The sequence below is a fragment of the Podarcis vaucheri genome (genome assembly GCF_965113315.1).
Source record: "Podarcis vaucheri genome assembly, chromosome: 4".
In the NCBI taxonomy this organism is placed as follows: domain Eukaryota; kingdom Metazoa; phylum Chordata; class Lepidosauria; order Squamata; family Lacertidae; genus Podarcis; species Podarcis vaucheri.
In genome coordinates, this window is record NC_138762.1 from 57,068,126 (window position 1) to 57,088,029 (window position 19,904).

A 19,904-nucleotide genomic window follows, 5' to 3' on the forward strand; every position below is an offset into this window, starting at 1 on the left:
CTATTTTCTTTCTCCACACCACACGCCATCTTATACTCCTCTGCTATGTCCCCCACCACTTCATTCTGAATTTAAAAAGCTCCAAATTTTGTGAACATCCCTCATAGAACAGGGCTCCTTGATCATTTTGGTTGCCCTTTCCTACTCTACAATCTCCTTTTTGAGGTGAGGCAACCAGAACCATACGCAGCTTATCAACTGCGGAAAAGATTGGCATAATGGCATTCTGATAGTGGTCGTTTTATTTTACATCATTTATCAGGAAAGCGCAGTTCTGCCTCACATTCTTAAATAATAGCCAATTAGGTCTACCCCAAATGTTGCAGTCTTGAAATATTTAACTAAAAATCATGGGAATGTTTAAAGTTACTTTGCACTACTGGCCGTGGGGGATACCCTACATTCGGTTTATCACCTCCTCTACTGTCATAAAGGGTAAAGCTTAATTTTTTTAAATGACCATGGAATGTTTTATGTTTCCAGCAGCTGTGTGGCATTAACATAACACCTATTAAAATAAGGCCTGAAATAGAATAATGAGAGCTGGTGTCCTCCTGGGGACTGTTTGGTATATTAAGGAGGAAGTTGAGTAGAAATAAACCCTTTGGCCCTTGAGAAAGAACTAGTGGTGTTTTATTGCAACAGGATGGCTGCAATACTCTTACCATATTAGCTGTATCACAATATGAATGACTGCATAAGTACACATTTAATTTTAGCTTATTCTGCATCCTTCAGAAGAGCATAAAACCAAATAAAGCACACTTTAGGAAAGGGATATTAATTTATTACAAAAGATGTTTAGGAGTCATCTCACTGCCCATAGGCATTCAAGGCAATGTGGAAAATGACAGCCAGAAATGATTTCACATTACATTAAAATACAGAATAAAATGCTAGAAACATACCAAACAACACAAAAATATAAATTTAAACAGTACAAAAGCCCCCAATAAAATGTCTATTTTGGGCAGCAATCCTGTTACTACTAACCTCGGAGCAAGCATCAAAGAAAGCTCCAAAACTTACGTCTTATTAGACATGTATAGGATAGCACCCCCCCAAATTGTTGAGCCCTAGTTTATTCAAATCTAACAGAGTAAAGACAATAATAAAATCAGCACTTAAAGGAAGACCAAATAAAAACAAAAACCAGCAGCCATAACAGTAAACAGTACAATAATCTGATCAATGAAACAAAACAAAGAACACCAAAGGGTTAAAGGAAATATTTATTCATTCCTGCCACCGTTCATCATATGATAGCTTCCAGAGAATGCAACCTTAAAGAGAGCAAAGCATTATCATATCATAAATACTTCTTCAAGAGATACTGTTCTTTCAGATATAGAAGCTGAGCCTGCAATCCTATTCTTGCTTACTTAGGGGTAACCCCCACTGAATAATACAGTGGGATTTACTTCCAAGAAAACAAGCAAAATAATTAGAACTAGGAGGGATAGTCCATGCATACATACCTGGGACTAAGCCCCATCGGGCACACTGAGACGTAACATGTACAAGAGTGGACTGAAAAGCAAATAAATGCGAGTTTCCAAAACAGTTGAAAAGTCCTAAGCATTTGTATTGAAGAACATAATAATGATATACATAATTAAACATACCTATGGGATATGGGATGTAGTCTGCAATACAGCCCAAGAGCTTCCTGCATTATGAATTAATAATAATAAAATAGGCCTGATGTGCTTTTGTCTATATACTCCTGGACTAGCACATCTCACATGCAAGTGTAGCCTGCATTGTGTTCAGTAAGGAGATAAAAAGTGGGTCTCACAGCCCATTTACTTCAGATCACATCAATTAAATATAAATGCTATTTTGGTGCCTGGAATACAATTTATGACCACATATAAACATAATTCATGGTACCAGCCAGGAAAGTTGGAGAAATCACCAGTTATCACTTACCATGGAAATGAACAGTTTTGAACCATCTAACATTTCACGGCCACTTCATTGTCTGTGGAAGCCGTTGTGGCATGTAAGCAGTAATAACACGAACAGGCCCTAGAAATTGGTATGATGTTTGTATTATCAGTTATATCATGAATGGTAAAAAGTAGCCCAGGGGTAGGCAACCTAAGGCCGATGAGCCGGATGCGGCCGAATCACCTTCTCAATTCAACCAGTGAACGGTCCAGGAATCAGCGTGTTTTTACATGAGTAGAATGCGTCCTTTTATTTAAAATGCATCTCTGGGTTATTTGTGGGGCATAGGAATTCGTTCATCCCCCCCCCCCAATATAGTCCGGCCCACCACATGGTCTGAGGGACGGTGGACTGGCCCATGGCTGAAAACGGTTGCTGAGCCCTGAAGCATAGCTGTCAATGTTTCCCTTTTTTAAAGGGAAATTCCCTTATTCCGAATAGGATTCCTCGCAAGAAAAGGGAAAAGTTGACAGCTATGCCCTGAAGTAGCCTTTGCTCACTCTCTCTCAGAAATGTCTGTTCACTTACCGTCGACCTTGTACTCTGCCCTTCCTATGAAAAAAGGTGGATCCCATGCCAGGGATCATTAGGAACAAGTTTGAAATAATAACTGCCAATATTGAATGCCTGTATACATATCTATGGCGCAACCACACTAGCAGTATTGCATACACTTCTGGTCAGCACATCACTCGGATCTTGTAGAGTTGGGCAATGTTCAGGAAAGGGTAGCCAAAATCATCATGGGGCTTTAGCAACTTCCCTATGAGGAGCGGCCACAGCATTTGGGACTTTTTAGTTTAAAAAAAAAGGTGGAAGAGGTGATAGAGGTGAATTTATTTATACATTTTGTGTGGAGCAATTTATGTATTTTTTCTGTGGCGCATCTCCGAGGGCCTTCTGGTGGTTCCCTCTGCGAGAAGTGAAGTTACAGGGAACCAGGCAAAAGGCTTTCGTGGCGGTAGGGCCCTCCCATCAGACTCAGGGAGACAAAGAACTACACAATTTTAGAAGACATCTGCAAGCAGCCCTGTATTGGGAGGTTTTTAACGCTTGACATTTTATGATGTTTTTATATTCAGATGGAAGCTCCCTAGAGTGACTGGGGAAACCCAGCCAGATGGGCGGGGTATAAACAATAAAATTATTATTAATAATAAGATTATAGTATTTGCTTATACCCTGCTTCCCCACCCCCACCCCGACAGTTTACAGATAAACTTAAGAATTATGGGTTTTCTTCCTGAGCATGACAACAATAAGCTCAGGGCAAGCTCATTTCCTATTTGGGGGCTTCCACGGGCATCTCGTTAGCCACTGCGAGAAACGGGATGCTGGACTAGATAGGCCATTGGTCTGATCCAAAAAGGCTCTCGTCATTGCGCTCTCGACGTGCTCGGAAAGCTTCAGTTTCAGAGAGATCAAGGGCTTTGGTCTTCCTTCGCCTTCTTCTGCGAAGTAGGGTTCTTCTGAGCCTCTCCATCCCTTCCCCCTCGAGGCTTCCCGGCGTCTCCGTCGAGGAGACAGAGGCAGCCGGGGCTGCTCTCCTGCTTGCGGCGGGGCAGCACAGCTGCAGCAGCGGAGCGGAGGGGCGGCTCTTCCTGCTCGCGCTCCGCCTCCCTCCCTCGGCGCCGCCCTCGCCCCGTCAAGGAGCCAGGCGTGCCCAACCCGCGCCAGCGCAACGCAGTCACTCCAGGGCCACCAGCAGCGCCGGCGGGAAGCCAACTCCAGCTCCCTCACACACACACGCACACACGTCCTTCGGCGGCCTGGGAGTTTGCTCGAGAGCCTCTTCGCCCCTTTCACTCGGCCGCCGCGGCTGGTGGTGCTTTGCCGGGAGGGTCGTCTCCTCCACCTCCGGTGCCGCGTTTGGATAACGTCGCCGTGTGCTTTGTGCGCGCTCCTTCGGCTGCCGCGCAAGGATATTTTTTTTGGGGGGTGTCCGCAAGCGGAGGCGCCTTTTGGACGGAGCGGAGTGCGGGTCTTCTTCGGCCAGGTGAGGGACCTTCGCGCGAGGCCGCCGGGCGCGGCGCGGGAAACACAAGCCGGGAGACGGAGGGAGGGAGGGAGGGAGCGCGAGGGAGCCTGGGCTCGGGGAGGCTGGCTGGCGCGCGCGCGCGCTTCTCTGGGCTGGAGGGAGGCGCCTCGGAGCAGGCGGGCTCAGGTAACTGGCGACGGGGCGCAGGTGGGCGAGAGAGAATTGGCGGTGGGGGGTGGAGAGAGAAGGCGGAGAGCGCCGTGCCATTTCCCCCAGCCTTTCTGGCCAGGGATTTGTCGTGCTCTATGGGCCAGAGGCGCTAATCGGCGTTTGTGGTGGAAGAGCATCTCGCCAAGCCGGATACGGGTCTTCTTCTGCTCCGTGTGTTTCTCTCTCTCTCTCTCTCTCTCGGTGGTCGTTTTCCTTTTTGTGTGGCTTGCAGCGCGGGCTCTCGTCGTCGGGATGCCAGGCACATCCCGGCGGAGCGAGGGAGCAGGCGTTGCTTTGCTTAGCGAGTAACAGGTCTTTCCGCTTTCCCGGAAGCTGCTTTGGAGTTCTTTCTGAACTGGGCTCTTGGGATTTCGGCCATCAGTTCTGCCTTGAAAAGGCTTGTGCTGGTGGGAAATAACTGCTTCGGAATCAAAGGCGAAATTCTCCCCGGCCCGGCAAAGCAGTTGTTTTGGCCTTATCTCGGTTTTACTGGAGCAGCTCTTCTAAAAATGCGTTGGTGTAATTTATTTTTGTTTGGATTTGTGAATGGGGTCCGTGAACTAGAATAATTCAGATCTAACTTTGCAAGTCAGTTGATCTCCATGTGATTAGAAGAAAGAGGAGAGGCGTATATAAGATGAATGATAGGAGTTTGGAAAACAAACTTTTTTTTAAAAAAACCCCACTTTTAGTGTGTTCTTGTTGCTCACTCTGGTAAATATTAAGTCTGGTAAATATTTGGGCTGTTAAGATCAAGTATTTGTAGTTTGATCACTATTCCTTTTTTTCATAAAGTGTTTCATGCAGAAGGCTTTTACCGCATTAAGTCTTCATTTCCGATACAGTATAAATGAATCTTGTAATGCTATTGATCCACGTGCTAATGGCACTTAATGGATGTTTCTTTGGATATGAGCAGGATCAGAGAAGGGAATTGTTGCCCTTAAAAATTATGTCTGTATGTGTCGTCCCCCCACCCCAAACAGCTAAATGTCTTGCTTCATTTTTGTGTACCTTTTGTGAGAGTGAATAGGTTGTTTGTGTGGCATATTCACATTAATAATGGTTCACTGTTGATTAGGCTTTTAAACTTTCTTGTAAGAAATTAACTTGTTTATAATGTTGCATTGAAAAGGACAAGGGGATAAAATCATTAGTGATCTTTTATAGTTAGTATTTTTAGTATTTTAACGTTTTGGTTACTAAATGTTGATCATGAATGCATTAACTGCTTCTGGCAATCACCTACACATAAGTAAGTTTTTAGTTACCTGCTAGCTTGACCAGGTGTTTATAAGGCAAATGGAAAAGTAAGGCCTAGTTTTATCCACTAAAAGCATGTGCTTCAAGACTTGTTATTTGGTATACTATGATTTGCTAGAGAGTAACAACAAGCAACAGGCTGTTTACAGTATCTCTTCACCTATTCCCCTTCCCCCTTTATAAATAATGTACCCAGAAGATATACCTATGCATACTTGTACAATTGAGCACCACGTGTTACATATGGCTTTTCTTAAACATGCTACAGTCATGGCAGTATGTATGTAACTGAAACTTCTCCAGAAAATGAATGAATGCAGGAAAATCTTGCTTAAACATCAGTAACATTTATGTATATTTTACTGGAAGAAATATCAGCTAATTATTTGGGCAAGGGCTCTTTATATTTGTCGTTTATGTAGAAGATGCTTATTTACAGGAACCCATTTAGCTCAGAAGATTTTGGTCAATAATACCCAGTTTTAATATAAAATGCAGTTGTAGCCAGTGCTGAACCTCAGGAAACTAGTCTCTACCTCCATAAACAAAGCTGTTTGAAAAGAAAGCTTGTCTTGAAGCTAAGAAAGCATTGCTTGTTGGAATTTGATTTTTGAAAGAACTGTGTCAGTGGAGCTATCAGAAAAAGATGTATTTTCGACTAGGAGGAGAGAGAGCCCATGTATGTTTGAAAACACACAGAGACCAGGAGTTCACCCAGTATAATTAATATATAAAGTATTTCATACTTACCACATAAATTCTTTCAAGTTTAAATAGCTCATTATATAAACCTGAGGTTTTAAAATTCTGTATCAATACAGATTTCTATATGAGCAGACAACTACAAGTGACACTAAATTAAAATGGATTTCCACTTTAATGGTCAGGGATTTTAAAGACTTGACATAAGGGAGAAGAAGCCGGGCCATGTTCTTACCTTTTCATGCCAGGTGTGGAATTCTTAAGGGGAAAAAACCCTACATTAAAATTAACAGCATTTTGATCTTTTGGCTGATAACCTCCTTACGCAAAGTACATGAGGTGGATACACAGATGCATTCCTGGAAACTGATAACCAGTCTGAAAGATAAGGGTTAAACCAACTCTGTGCCAAAGCATTACTATAAAACATTTGTGTTCAATTGTGACGAACTGAACAACGCCCCATAAGCTTGCTTTTATAGCCTTCTCTTTGATCCTCTCTTGTTGAGTTAATGTACTCAGGTCTTATCACAGTTCCATCAACAGTAGTTTTAAGAGTTTTAGTCAGAGACCTCACATTATACTGTTCCTGGCACTATTAAATATAAAGTACGTTATCATTTCCCCTCACTGTAGTGCAGTTTGCTCTTGGTCTCCTTAAACCCTTTATCCCAACAATAATCAAATAGCGTGTGCATCAGTTATGTGTGGGAGCTGAATAAAGAAGCAAATTGGAGTGAAGTCTTGTTAAAACATGATGTAGGCAATTGCTGCCCCGCCCCCCCAGTTTAGAACAGGGCTTGCACAGAGTGTCACTTTATTTTCTAGGTTTTTAAACACAGAATTACTATGTCATTGTATATCTAGTTATCCTAGGTCTGTGGGGTTAGCAATAAGTGGTGCTGTCCAGCATGTTGCTTGCAGAGCACGGAAGACTCTGGGTTGTTCTTTGTTAAGCCCAGCAATAGAGGTATTTTTTTTAAAAAAATAATGAAAGTTAAGGTGTTTAAAAAAACCCTTCATCGTTCTGCTTTAACACAAACAAACCCAGAGCTCTTCAGAACTCCACAGGGAGTGTTCTACAAAAGCATCACGATTTAAAGCCTGTATTGGAGTCCTGTGGCCTATCAGAGGACACAGGCAAGGTCTGTAAGATCTATTGAAGGGCACCAGAAACTAGGCCCTATGTGAAACTGCAGAGTTTTTAAAACTTTAGAATCAAGAATACACATGACTCAACCACTTCTTAACTGTTTTAAGGTAAGAAAGAGCAAGAGAGAAACCCCTGCTTTCATAAGAGATTATGGAAGAAAATGAATGCCTTTTACTTTCCTCACAAAAAGCCCCCGGATCTATTTGTCTGCAATTTGGCAAGCTTAATCCACTCTGGAGGAGCTCCTGTACCTGTAAATCTCATCCACTTTGGCTAAAATGAGAAAAGTTTAAAGCTATTTTTAGGTTCTCCATTATAGTGAATGGGGAAATAGAGGAGATATCTACAGTGGTGTGTACAGTTTGCCTGTGGAAACCCCTAGTAAAATATATTTATGGTGTGAAAAGTTCATCATTAGGTAGTGCTGGGGAAGAACAGCCCAAGGGCAAGGCTCACATTTTCTCTAGAGTCTGGAGCCAAAAGTGGGGGGGGGGGGGCACAGACAACACCACTGCCCAAGGCTGAGCTTGAAACATGGGTAGTTAGTCAGGGCGGCCTACTTACATTTAGTAGGACTAAGAATTAATGGAGGCTAATAAGAATTGGCTCTGGTTTTATTTCACTTCAGGCCTGTAGGTTGTATAGGCCTGATTGGATAATTGGAGCAAGTGAGTACAAAATTGGTGTTTGAGTTGGTAGGAAACTAGAGTGTACCTTTTCTAAGGCTAACAAAAATATGGAACTAGGTCTGATAAAATATATCTGTCCTAAAGTAATTGTTTTAATGAAGAGTGATGACCCTAAGGACACTTATATGGAAGCAAATTCCACTAATAGCTGGGGGATTCTCTAACCAAATGGATGCGATTAGGATGAGGTGTTGCTTGCTGTGTCATTACTCTCTAACAATTCTTTAGTTTTCAAATGACTATCAGTATTAAGTTCCAACAATATTCTTTTTATATGATCTCATACTGTGAACAAAAAAAGGAGGGGAGATTTTAGAAAGAATTGAAAAAAGTATTAAAACCTTTTTTCTTGTTGGATCTATGCATATGCTCACTTTTATGGATTTTTGGGAAAGCTCACTTAAGGCCATGCATACTTAAGTATTCAGCTGTTCATGATGAGTGGATGATGAATAATACCATCTTTAGATATCAATAGCATTTTATAGTGTTTCAGTAATAATTTATAATTCAGACAGTCTATACTTTTGCCAGAAGCTGAAGCGAGTCATTCTGCATACAGAGAGATTTCATCAATAGAAATGAAGTAGAGCAAAAATGAAATACTGTGTTCACAACAATCTTGTGCCATAGGTTTGGCTGAGATGCTGTTGACTTAACCAAGACCACCCATTGTGTTCATGGCTGTCTGGTGATTTGAACTTGTATTTCACAGTGCCATACCAAAGTCCAGCCACTGAGCCAAAATGCCTCCCTATTTCATAATCCTTATTATAAGTTAAATACTAGGTAGCATCAACGTAACCTTTATAGTGTACATGTCAAGATGCTGTTGTAGTGATTGGTATTTGAGTATTTGATGCCTAGTCTTCTCCCCTAGTGAGTACTTTGATGGTTGCACCCAATTGTGTATAATGATCTTTAAAAATAAAAAAAAGTTCTGTGTTGGTAGAACATTATGTTGTAACTTGTAAGTTAAAATAGCCAAGTCTGACATACTGATTGTTGGTTTTGGATTGGTCAGTGGCACACCCTCCACCCATCAAGCCATATCGCATACAGCTTGGCAAATTATCCTCTTTCAAAATATTTCTGTGAGGTGGGGTGATGTTTGAAAGCTAGTTGTGTAACTCTTTGGAGTTGGGACATTAAAGTTTAATCTAGCACGGCTAGAACGTTTTTAAATGATAACTCTTGATTTGCTTCTCCTATGTTCTCCCTTCTGAATGAAGGAAATTGGTGACATTTGTGTATGACCTTTGTAAACTGCAGCAGATAGAATGTTCATGCATGAGCCAAAAGCATTTTTCCCCCTGTCAACAAATAGCTCTCATATATATTTTATTTTCTCATTTTAGATGAGTGACTTTGGAATCAAGAACATGGATCAGGTAGCACCTGTGTGCAATGCATATAGAGGACTGCTCAAGGTGAGTTGTGAAAAACAAACATTTTCAGTAACACTTTAATTTTGCATGCATGAAACTATTTTTACATGCTATAAACAATATACTTCTATTCCAGCTAAAAACTAACATTTTCAGTAACAGACCAGTGAAGACTATTAGTTTAATTCGATGTTGTGTCATTTGCATATAGGCTTTCTATATTTGAAAAGAGAATAACAGAAACTGTTTTCTTATTTGCTATGCAATTTGAAAGCCAAATCCTGCCTCGTGATCTCACCAAGACAGGTGTATAAAATAAATGCACTGTTGAGATAGCCAAAAGCTTAATTAGCTGGTGTCAAGTAGCATTTTTATGTACAGTTGATTGTATTTACACCCTAATTGTCCTGTAGTTTAAAAATTCAAAGTCCCCTATGAGAAGTGCTTTGTCTGCTGTTTTGGCTTACTGTGACATCAACAACTTATGTCTCTTTAAAAATTCCACTATTGATTTCTTTCAATACTGCCTGACATTCAAACCTTTGAGGGAATCGGAGACAGAATAATTTAGCAAAATGAAGCTATGTCTTAATTTAGCAATAAACTGTTCAAGGTTGTATTTTTACTTAGTTAAGACAAAAGAATATAAATGTAGGCCTTATGGAAGATGCTTGCTAACCTTTTCTTGGCTGGTAGGCCAGTCACAAACAATATTGAAGGCATATTGGTTGACTTACGTTGGCCTTCTGGGCACAGTTCCAACATTGTACAACTGTTCCTCATTTGTTCAGGATTTTTATGTGTCTATGCTTTTAACGTGCTCGTTGTGCTGTTTAGTTTCATATTCAAAACATTTTTTTCAGTACAGCATGCCTTTTACTCACTCTTAATTCTGCTGCATTTTTTCCAGTGACTCAGTACAAGGGTCACTTGTTTACACAAAACACAGGAGTTTCCAGATTATGTTGAAAGTGTTGACTCAGATCTTTTATCAGTTAACATTGAAAGAATTTATGTTGTTAGAAGGCTAGACAGCTGGCTTATTATTAATCATTTCATTTGTACAGCAACTTGCTCAAGTTAAGTTCTTAAAGCTGAATTTTCTTATTGGAGTAATGTCTATATGAACAGTTTCTTTGTTCTAGACTGAATCACATTGACTAAATAAGTGTTGGGCTAAAACCAGCCAATAGAGGCATACATCTGAGAGATGTACTTTGTGCTGGCTTTTCCACCCTGTGATATGCTTTTTTGAATTTAAAGGGTGAAATCAGTAGCAATGTATTAGAGAAGTTACCCAAAACTGGCACCCAAACTTCATAGATATGCTGCTTCCCTGACCATTTGAATACAAATATATTAATAAAAGCAGTAGAAAGTCAAACACATTGTTCTTGGAAGTCTATCTTAACACCTCAACAAGCTAACCATTTTAATGATGTGAAAACATTTCAGTGAATGGCTATGTTTGTGAGTTAATGGGTGAAAAAAAATAGTGGAATGTATCAAATCTTTTATTTCAGACTTGCTTTACAATGGCTGCTACAAAGATGGTAGTGTTGTATTCTCGTGTGTGTGTGTGTGATTTTTGTTTTATCAAATAGGTGCTTATACATATTATACACAATTATACAAGAAAGGTTAGTGTGTAGTTTCTGTATATCAGTATGCAGTTAGTGTGCATTTCATAAAACTATTCTGGTGAATAGCTTCATAAAAAGGAAGTTACTTAGGAAAGTAAATAATTATAAAACCTCAAACCTCAGATTGCTGTTCAGATTTCACGTGTGTCTCCCATTGTTTTCTAGAGTCTAGACCATACCTATTCCCCCCTTAATAGAATTTATAGTGCTATGTAGTCATTCAAACGCGAACAGTGCTTCATAGAATAAAGCAAATCCTTTAAAATAATACCTAAATCTTTGTTAATTCAAATTTCAGATTGTGCTTTTAAAATGTTGCAAGGATATGCTCTATGACATTATGAATCTGAAGATGCTTTTGTAACTTCCTATTTGAACTACTGCTACAGCTTTTAGTTCATCAGGAAATCCAGCGTCAATCCTTCGTATGTACTTAGTCAGTTTCAAGGGAAATGATACTGACTAAGAAATGGCTGCTTAACATAGAATAGAGCTGTTAAGATTCCTGGAACAATGAGTTACATAACCATATCACATTTGCTCTATAAACTTGTGCGTGTACTAAAGCATCCAAACTGAACTTCTTGTATTTTCTTTTTCAGCGGCAGCCTGCATTTGATAGCTTTGAAGGTGCAAATTCTTTGTTTACTGGATACTTTCCCTCATTAAATGAAGATCAGACAGTCCAGGAAGTGCCAACAGGCCTTGATTCTATTTCTTATGGTAAATACCAGTTTAATAAATGTAACACCTCTGTCATGCTAGTTAATAGAATTGAATACTCCAAACAGGATGTGGTCCAAAGTCACCTGTATGTAGAATTAGAGAAGGCACAATCTGTGGGCATCTCCTCTTATTCATAATAGAATAGCGTTGAAGCAAAGTCATTGCTCATGTGTAGCTCCTATTAATTTGAGTATAGTGGAACCTCGACTTACATACGCCTTGTCTCGCTGACTATCCAAGTTGCATCCACGGCAAACCCAGAAGTAAACACCAGGTTTGCCGCGATTTGCACATGCGCAGAAGCGCGCTACCGCCAAATGCGCACACACGGCGCCTCTTCTAGCACACTGTTTAGACCAACGGACAGACCTCCAGAACGGATTATGTCTGTAAGTAGAGGTTCCACTGTAGTGCTTATGTAGGAAATGTCTTGGTAGAGTTGGGCAGAGGTATACCCCTCGTAATATAAATTTGAAATTCTCAGTCCAGATTGTGCATGTGGCTCCATTGGCTTGAGTAGCAAAGTACAAAGATGTGCATAGTTTTTGGAATTAATGGCGAAGCCATTACAAGTAATGGAGCACTGTGACTGCTTTCTTGGTCCTAGGCTTGACACTGATCAGGATGCAAAGTTCATTTAGTTCTTCTGGTAATGAAAGTAGTATTTTACTCTGAAAATCACACTGGCAGGTAGCCTATCAGTAAATGAATTCAGATAGTTCGTCAGAGCCCCAGTTTCAGCAACACTGTTCTTGCCATAATAGTGCTGTACACCTGACGAAATAGTCAATAGAACATAGATAAGCGAAGTATTGTGGTTTTGAAATGATTATAACTCCGTATACCAAGGGCAAGCTCTTTCTTACGAAAAGCGAGTTAAAATCATTGATAGCAATGCTGGTGATCCTGTCCTGAAGGAATGCAGAGCTAAATAACAAGTTCGCAATAATTACTATGTTTATGCAAACAATTCTAAACATGGTTACTTTATGTTATTTTCTAGTGTTGAAATGTTGCTAGTCTCTTCTAATGCTATGTCACTGGCAACTTCTGTAAAGAATACAGTTGGGTCCAAAATCTATATTAATAACAAAGCATTGCTGCAGTTGAGAAAGAAGAAACTTAAACATATTTCCCCCTTTCCCTTTTCTAAATTATTGCAACTCTTCTGCCTTTCAGAATCAAACAGCTGTGAATTGCCTCTCTTAACCCCATGCAGTAAGGCTGTGATGAGTCAGGCCTTAAAAGCGACTTTCAGTGGTTTCACAAAGGAACAGCGCAGACTGGGTATTCCAAATAGTAAGTGCTTTATTTCTAATGCAAAAGACTACACTGATTAGCCTTAGAAAGGTAGTTTTATTATAATACCAGTAAACAAAAGGAGAGTTTCTGAGTGCTTGCAAATGATCTTTTGAGGATTGTAGCCTGAGCTTGGTGTAGGTTTAGTTTACTGGATGCTTCTCAAAAGAATATGTGGAGAAGTGTTAGTAAAAGAGGCAGCAGCCAGTAGGCATAAGTGTGTGTCCTGCAGAGAGTTTCCTTTATCTTAATTTGTTTGTCTTGCTCCTTGCAGATCCGTGGTTATGGTCACATCATCAGGTGTGCCAGTGGCTTATCTGGGCCACCAATGAATTTAGTTTGGTAAATGTGAACTTTGAGAGGTTTGCCATGGATGGGCAAGAGTTGTGCAGACTGGGAAAGGAGCGCTTCTTGGAATTGGCACCAGATTATGTGGGTGATATTCTCTGGGAACATCTGGATCAAATGATAAAAGGTAAATAAGTCTAACCAGAGTAGTGGCATGAGCCAGGAAACATATGACAAGTTTTGTTTGGGGGCAGTGGATGGTAAACTTGCAAAAGTAAATGCTAATCCTTTTGTTAAGTGTTATACAAATGTCACATGTTGCCTTTTAACAGATGAAAGCAAATTCCCCTGTCCAAAATGTATAAACAAATACTTTTTCTATTTCCAGACAGTGAAGAAAAGCCACAAGATCAGTATATGGAAAACGCCCATCTCACTTCATCCATGCACTGGGTCAACAACAACACATTAGGTAAGTATCTTTAATTAGGCTAATTACAGCAGTTAAGGAAAGCTGGAAAGACTGAATTTCCTTTTGATGTCAGTAGATATCCAATTTCATACCTGTGCTGTACAGAGTATACACCCTGGATGAAATTGCATATGCATATTCAGCAATCTACAGAAAGTTGCTTTATATACCTTGTACTTTCAGAAGGGTGAGGGAGGTAGTCAGGTTATTGGGGGGGGTATTATGTTTTTTTGCCACGAACTGGTGATAAATGGAATGGAAATGCTTCAAAATGCTGATCTGTTAGGACTAGAAACTTAAAGGAAAAACCCCAATATATTTGCCTGGGGAGAGGTGAGAAGGTTATAAGGTGCAAGGGGAGATTGAGTTGACTAATTGTCATGTTTGGCATTTGACACTGTGCTAACAAGTGTTAGGGCCATACATGTATTGCTCTACTTGACATCTGATACTGTTCTAGGGGAGTCTGCAATGAGTATTATAAAAACAAATGTGCATTTCCCCCCCAGGTATTAACATAGAACAAGCACAGTATTGTGCTCAGGTACCCAGCTATCCAAAAGCCCTCAGCTATCCAAAATCCAGCCTTTTGGATGACCTATGTCAGACATCTGTTGGACCAAATGTAGTTAACCTAAAACAAGAATATCAGATGTTTCCTAAAGCACAGTTAGAAACTGTCAATGTGAACTACTGCTCTATGAACCAGGACTTCGCAAGAAACAACTTGAACTTGATGTTGGATAACTCTGGTAAGATTGCACTTCCCTATTATCCCTTGTTGTTCATAATGCTTACAGTATAGAAGATTCTGAGAAATAAACATTAATATAATACAGTTCCTAACATGTGCTCTAGCAATTATGTATTTAAAAAAACCCAAGCTTATTGTTTCTGAGTTAGCAACCCAACTTACCTCTTTATTACTCAACTACAAATCATTATTTTGAGATGCTGAGAACTCATAGTGCCTTTTGATAGGTCAACGGAGTACAGTACAATTTGTTAAAGAAAAAAGAAAAAAACTGTCTTGTTAAACGGTTGGCAACAAAGCTATAAATTTCATAAGCTTCCTTAATTAATTATTTATTTCTGTGCTGCCCTTCACGTGAAAATCACAGGGCGATTTACGATCTATAAACAAAAGTGCATACCATAGTAACAAACAAGAAGGGTCTCATATGATAATTGCAGGGGCCAGGTTGTTGAGGAGAAGTGGTCCTTGAGGTGTTGCAGTCACTTTCAAGTGATCTGCTGATCTATTAAGTAAAACCCTTGGATTCAAAGTAGTATTCTTACTGACCACAACTGGGAAAATTGAAGGACTTAAACATAATCTGAATTACGATGGATTGCAACCTCTGTAATTTGAGTTCTTAATTGGTGGAGTGGGGGCAGACTAACTGTTAAAAAGTAAAGAGATGAAACTAAGCTGCATTCTCATTGGCTTGCTGCACTGAATTAAGGACTCAGCTAGACTGGCAAAGGAAAATGTGATTGCTATGCGCTGTATATGCGATATAACATTGTGCCACCTGTTTTCCCTGTTTAAATTTACAACGCATTTAACTGAAACGTTTCTTTGATGTGTCTCGATCCAGCCTAAGATTGCAGTTTTGAGCCTGTATTCTCAGCCTCATCCATTCAAACCCGGGTGTTTCTATCATTTCCATTTTTTCAGCTGCGATAGTAATACAAAGAAATACTTGAGTGAACCCAAACTTGTGACTTTTCCACACTTTCAGGTAAACCTAAAGAGCATGACTCAAGTGACAGTGGCACAGAAAGTTATGAAGGCTCAGATTCATTGCTGCAGTCTTGGAACAGCCAGTCCTCGTTGGTAGATGTCCAGCGTGTGCCATCTTATGAGAGTTTTGATGATGACTGCAGCCAGTCCTTGTGTCTGAGCAAACCCACAATGTCCTTTAAAGACTACATTCAAGAAAGGAGTGACCCTGTGGAGCAAGGGAAACCAGTTATACCAGCAGCAATTCTAGCTGGGTTTACAGGCAAGTCTTACAATATTTTCCTTGACCTTTTTTGTTTTTGCCTCTGGGGCTTTTCTGCCCCTTCACCGATTGCATAATGCCCCATGAGGGTGCGTTTTTATTTAGGTGAAATGACAACAGAGGTAGCCATTACAAATGTAACTGGAGCAATATCGGACTACCCTCAAAATAAAGATCAATTAAAGCCACTATTTGTACACTTTTCTGTGTGTATGAAAGCTAAATGAAAGCAGAATTCAACAATTCTTTTGTGCCCAGTGCAAGTTCTTTTCAGAAATCCATGTTTCAGATGAAATTCAATTGTTGGGGTGGATTTCAGAGTGAAACATGAGGGGTACTGCAAAGTGTAGCCAACAGTTTGGAGGGCAGGAAGCTTCCTTCAATTTGTTGCCATGAATTTTTTAAGATTGTGAATCCAGATCTACTGTAAGAAAATCCTGTTAACTACAGGTGTATATTTTATTTTTTCTGATTCAACTTCTGGTGTCAGATTTACCTTTACCCAGGAAGGCTTTAATTATACTAAACAATTATACTAAAATCCTGAGTGCTAGTCTCTTTAACACATTAATTTATGTATGACAGTATACAATAATTCTATCTTATCTTGGTATTAACAGGTAGTGGACCGATACAATTGTGGCAGTTCCTTTTAGAGCTTCTAACTGACAAATCGTGTCAGTCATTCATTAGCTGGACTGGAGATGGATGGGAGTTTAAATTAACAGATCCAGATGAGGTTAGTAGTTCAGTTGTCCTGAATAGAAATTGTTTGGCGCCTACTCTTAGGTGGAGCTATGAGGAAGGACAGCCTGTACTCTGCACCTTAATATAAGCAGTATTAACTAGATGTATAAAACTTGTTTCCCATGTATAGTTTGTTGGCCAGCTTTTTTTGTTTTTTAAAGACATACGGTAACTCTAAACCAGGATAGGAATGTGTGTGTGTGTGTGTGTGTGTGAGTGAGAGAGAGAGAGAGAGAATGAATGAATGAATTCTATTAGGTATCAAGTGGTTGTTTCATGATTTAAATTCTTTCAGTTAGAAAAATACTGCAGGAAGTTAATTTGTTGAAGCTTTTCACTTCAGATATACTCATAATTCTCATAATTCAAGCGTGACTTGGAAGTATTTCATTATTCAAAACCTCCTTTTTTGCAGTTCTCTAGATATTCCCTAGATGTCTTTAGCTATTCATTAAGCTTTTAAGGATTAGGCATTTCATTCCACCTTTCCCTTTTGAACTTGTTGTTCCTAGTATGCTCCAGTTAACTTGGCCCTGTGGAAGTGCTAGTGAACATGGCATTTGGAATGAATGACTCCATTCCTAAAATCCAGATTTTCAGCGGTTGCCTTGAATGTTAATAACTTACCACATTTTTCTCCTTTAAGGTCGCACGGCGATGGGGCAGAAGGAAAAACAAGCCCAAAATGAACTATGAGAAGCTGAGCCGTGGCCTCCGCTATTACTATGACAAGAACATCATACACAAGACTTCAGGGAAGCGCTATGTATACCGTTTTGTATGTGACCTACATAACCTGTTGGGCTATACAGCAGAGGAGCTGCATGCAATGCTAGGGGTGCAGCCAGACACAGAAGACTGAGCGTTGCCATTTTCTGTAGCATTGATGGAAGGATGCAACAACGCATGAACTGTGAACTGGGACCTCCTGCATCAGTCATTAGTTTTACCTTCTGGCTGTTTGGAGTGGGGCACTGTAAAAGACCTTAAAAGAAGTGATTTTGTGAACCAGGTGAAGTCAAAGGAAAAAGAAATGGCCATATTTGGGGGCACCATGGCTTCAGATCTTGATGTGCCCAACCTTTTGAGCAGCAACGAGTGAGGTCAACACAGTTCCCAGCTGTAACTTGGAAGATACGAAAGTACTCCAGGGTTTAGAGTTCTGGTTATTTATACCACCATATAATTAAGGGTGTTACCCATACCAAAGGCTGATAGCCACCAGAATTTCTAGCTTGAACAAACCCTAAAATAACAACCTTGCAGATGTTATATGTCATGACGTGTGATTTAAGAGAGGGAAGGTTAGGCATCCTTTATTTAAGTCTGGGTACTGAGTTGAATTTGCATTGGGCGTTCTTGCCAAAGCAGCGCATGTGCCCTCCGCAAATAAACTGTAGTCTCAGAGCCAGGTGGAGCAGTGGCAGAGAGTCCTCACAAAGAGGGAGGAAATATGTACCATTTCAAAGTCTGTTGTTTGTGTTTGTGTATATAAGCACGTTCATAATGATTTTCTGGCAATTTAATGCTCCTATTTAACATATTGTATATTGTAATTTAAGCTCATATAAGCATCTGAAAGAGGAGGAAAGTAAAGGTTTCATTTCAGAACAGCAGCACTTAAGCATCCTGGAACAAGTATTTAATCTACTGAAGGAGTTGATAAATCACTTAGGCACATGCTGAGTGCCTTTTTCGCTCAAGGAGAATAATTCATGGCTGGCAGAAAAACACTTTGAGCATTTTTTTTGAAAGAGACTAATAATATAGCCTGAGGCATAAAAGGCCCAATTTGCCTTTTATTCTGACTGAAATTGAAAATGTTAATATTGTTTTCAAATATATTTATTAATGGCATATCTCTTTTATGCATGTCCTTTTGGAAACAATTTATATGTATAGTCCTTATTTCTTTTCTTCAGTTGGCCATTCCCCAACCTTCGCCCTCACCCTTCATGAACTATCCTGATTAAAATATGAATTCTATTTTTGGAAATAATTCTGACTCCTTTTCAGCAGTTAGGAGAAAGATATATGTAGCAGCTATTTTTACTGCCAAAAACAAAAACACTTCACTGGAAAAAATGGTTTGTAAATGAAAAATATTGTAAAAGAAAAGTATTTTTTATCTTGAGATTGATGTAAATTTAAATGTACAGTCTGATGTTTAAAATGTTATTAAAACCTCTTGAACGAATGTTAACAGTTGTGTTTATACGCTTATGAATTCTTAACAGTAATTTTGAAACTTACCAGCAATTCAATAAGTACATATCTAAGTGTCTAATAAGTCCTGGGGGTTGACACAGGGGGCAATAGTCTCTCCATCATATCAGTGTCCATCAAGATTTGAATGCAAATGTATTGCAGAGAAGCAGCTCCATCTCCTGCAAGGTTGACAGTCTTTCAGCAGAAGCAATAAATACCCATATGCATACATTACTTAGCTAGATCTCATGTCTCTATCAAATTGAATGGCGTGAATTGTGTACGTGCCAACATGCTCCGGAAGAACACAATAGCTGATAAAACTGCATATATTCTATAGTGCTTGCCTTCAATGGTGGAACATTTCAACTTCTTGATTTGGACTCCAAAAACCACACACACCCTGGAGTGGTTTTCTAATTAGTATGGGGTTTTTAAAATACTGTGAAATTCTGCTGTGAGTCATGTAAAACAGGCCCAAATGGAGGCATTTGCTATAAATGTACATGCAAACACAGCTGGAAAATATTTGGGATCTTTTCTGTGTGTGCAAATACAATCCTGTTTACAGATGCCTCCAATATCTCTACTTCCCACAAGAAGAGCTTTCCAACACTCCCTCTTCAAGGGTGACTTTAAGGGATAACTTAATACGGTGCTAATTTTAGTGTTTACAACAGGCGGCTACAGAAAACAAGCATTCCCCCCAAACCCACCCCAATCAGATGCCCTGGAGGTCGCATCTTTATGTCTGGCTTGATGCTTTCATCTTTCCATGGATATACAGGCCTACTGCTCAGTAGCTAGTTCTCTCCCCATTGCCCCAACTCACATGCTGGGCATGTGACTGGCATAATACTCGAGGGGGAGATGTACATCCTCATAAATTGAAAGAATTCAGATTGTAATTCAGTGCATGTGTTACTTTTATGAAGGAGTCTTGTCTTTCATTGGTAACTAAGCATGTGAAATGTGATGCAGAGTACGCAACCTCAAAGCCTAAACAATTTGCCTCTTGCAAATTCAGCGACTTTAAGTGCAGAGATCTTAAAGAGGCTTTCTGTTATGTGGGATGGTGGTCTTAAAGATATGCTTTAATTCACAGCTTCAGTCCCTTAGACATTTTCTTCTGTGAATCATTCCCATTTTATTATTTTATAATTTAAATGGATTTCT

At 39.8% G+C, this 19,904-nt stretch overlaps 1 protein-coding gene across 1 annotated transcript; it reads left to right on the forward strand.

Moving 5' to 3' along the window:
• The first annotated feature begins 3,620 nt into the window (after positions 1–3,620).
• ETS2 (ETS proto-oncogene 2, transcription factor) lies at positions 3,621–18,717 on the forward strand. Its single transcript, XM_082220659.1, has 10 exons — positions 3,621–3,949; positions 9,307–9,378; positions 11,582–11,702; positions 12,885–13,004; positions 13,279–13,479; positions 13,681–13,764; positions 14,274–14,516; positions 15,510–15,777; positions 16,398–16,512; positions 17,167–18,717. Exons 2-10 carry the CDS (start codon positions 9,307–9,309, stop codon positions 17,380–17,382), a joined length of 1,440 nt encoding a protein of 479 aa, XP_082076785.1. The 5' UTR covers positions 3,621–3,949; the 3' UTR covers positions 17,383–18,717.
• The last annotated feature ends 1,187 nt before the right edge of the window (positions 18,718–19,904 follow it).

Bases quoted from the DNA above. Each gene is read 5' to 3' on its own strand.
- ETS2 (XM_082220659.1), top strand. From the start codon at position 9,307: ATGAGTGACTTTGGAATCAAGAACATGGATCAGGTAGCACCTGTGTGC. The intron at 9,379-11,581 runs GTGAGTTGTGAA...TTTCTTTTTCAG, and splicing joins CATATAGAGGACTGCTCAAG to CGGCAGCCTGCATTTGATAG. The intron at 13,005-13,278 runs GTAAGTGCTTTA...TGCTCCTTGCAG, and splicing joins CAGACTGGGTATTCCAAATA to ATCCGTGGTTATGGTCACAT.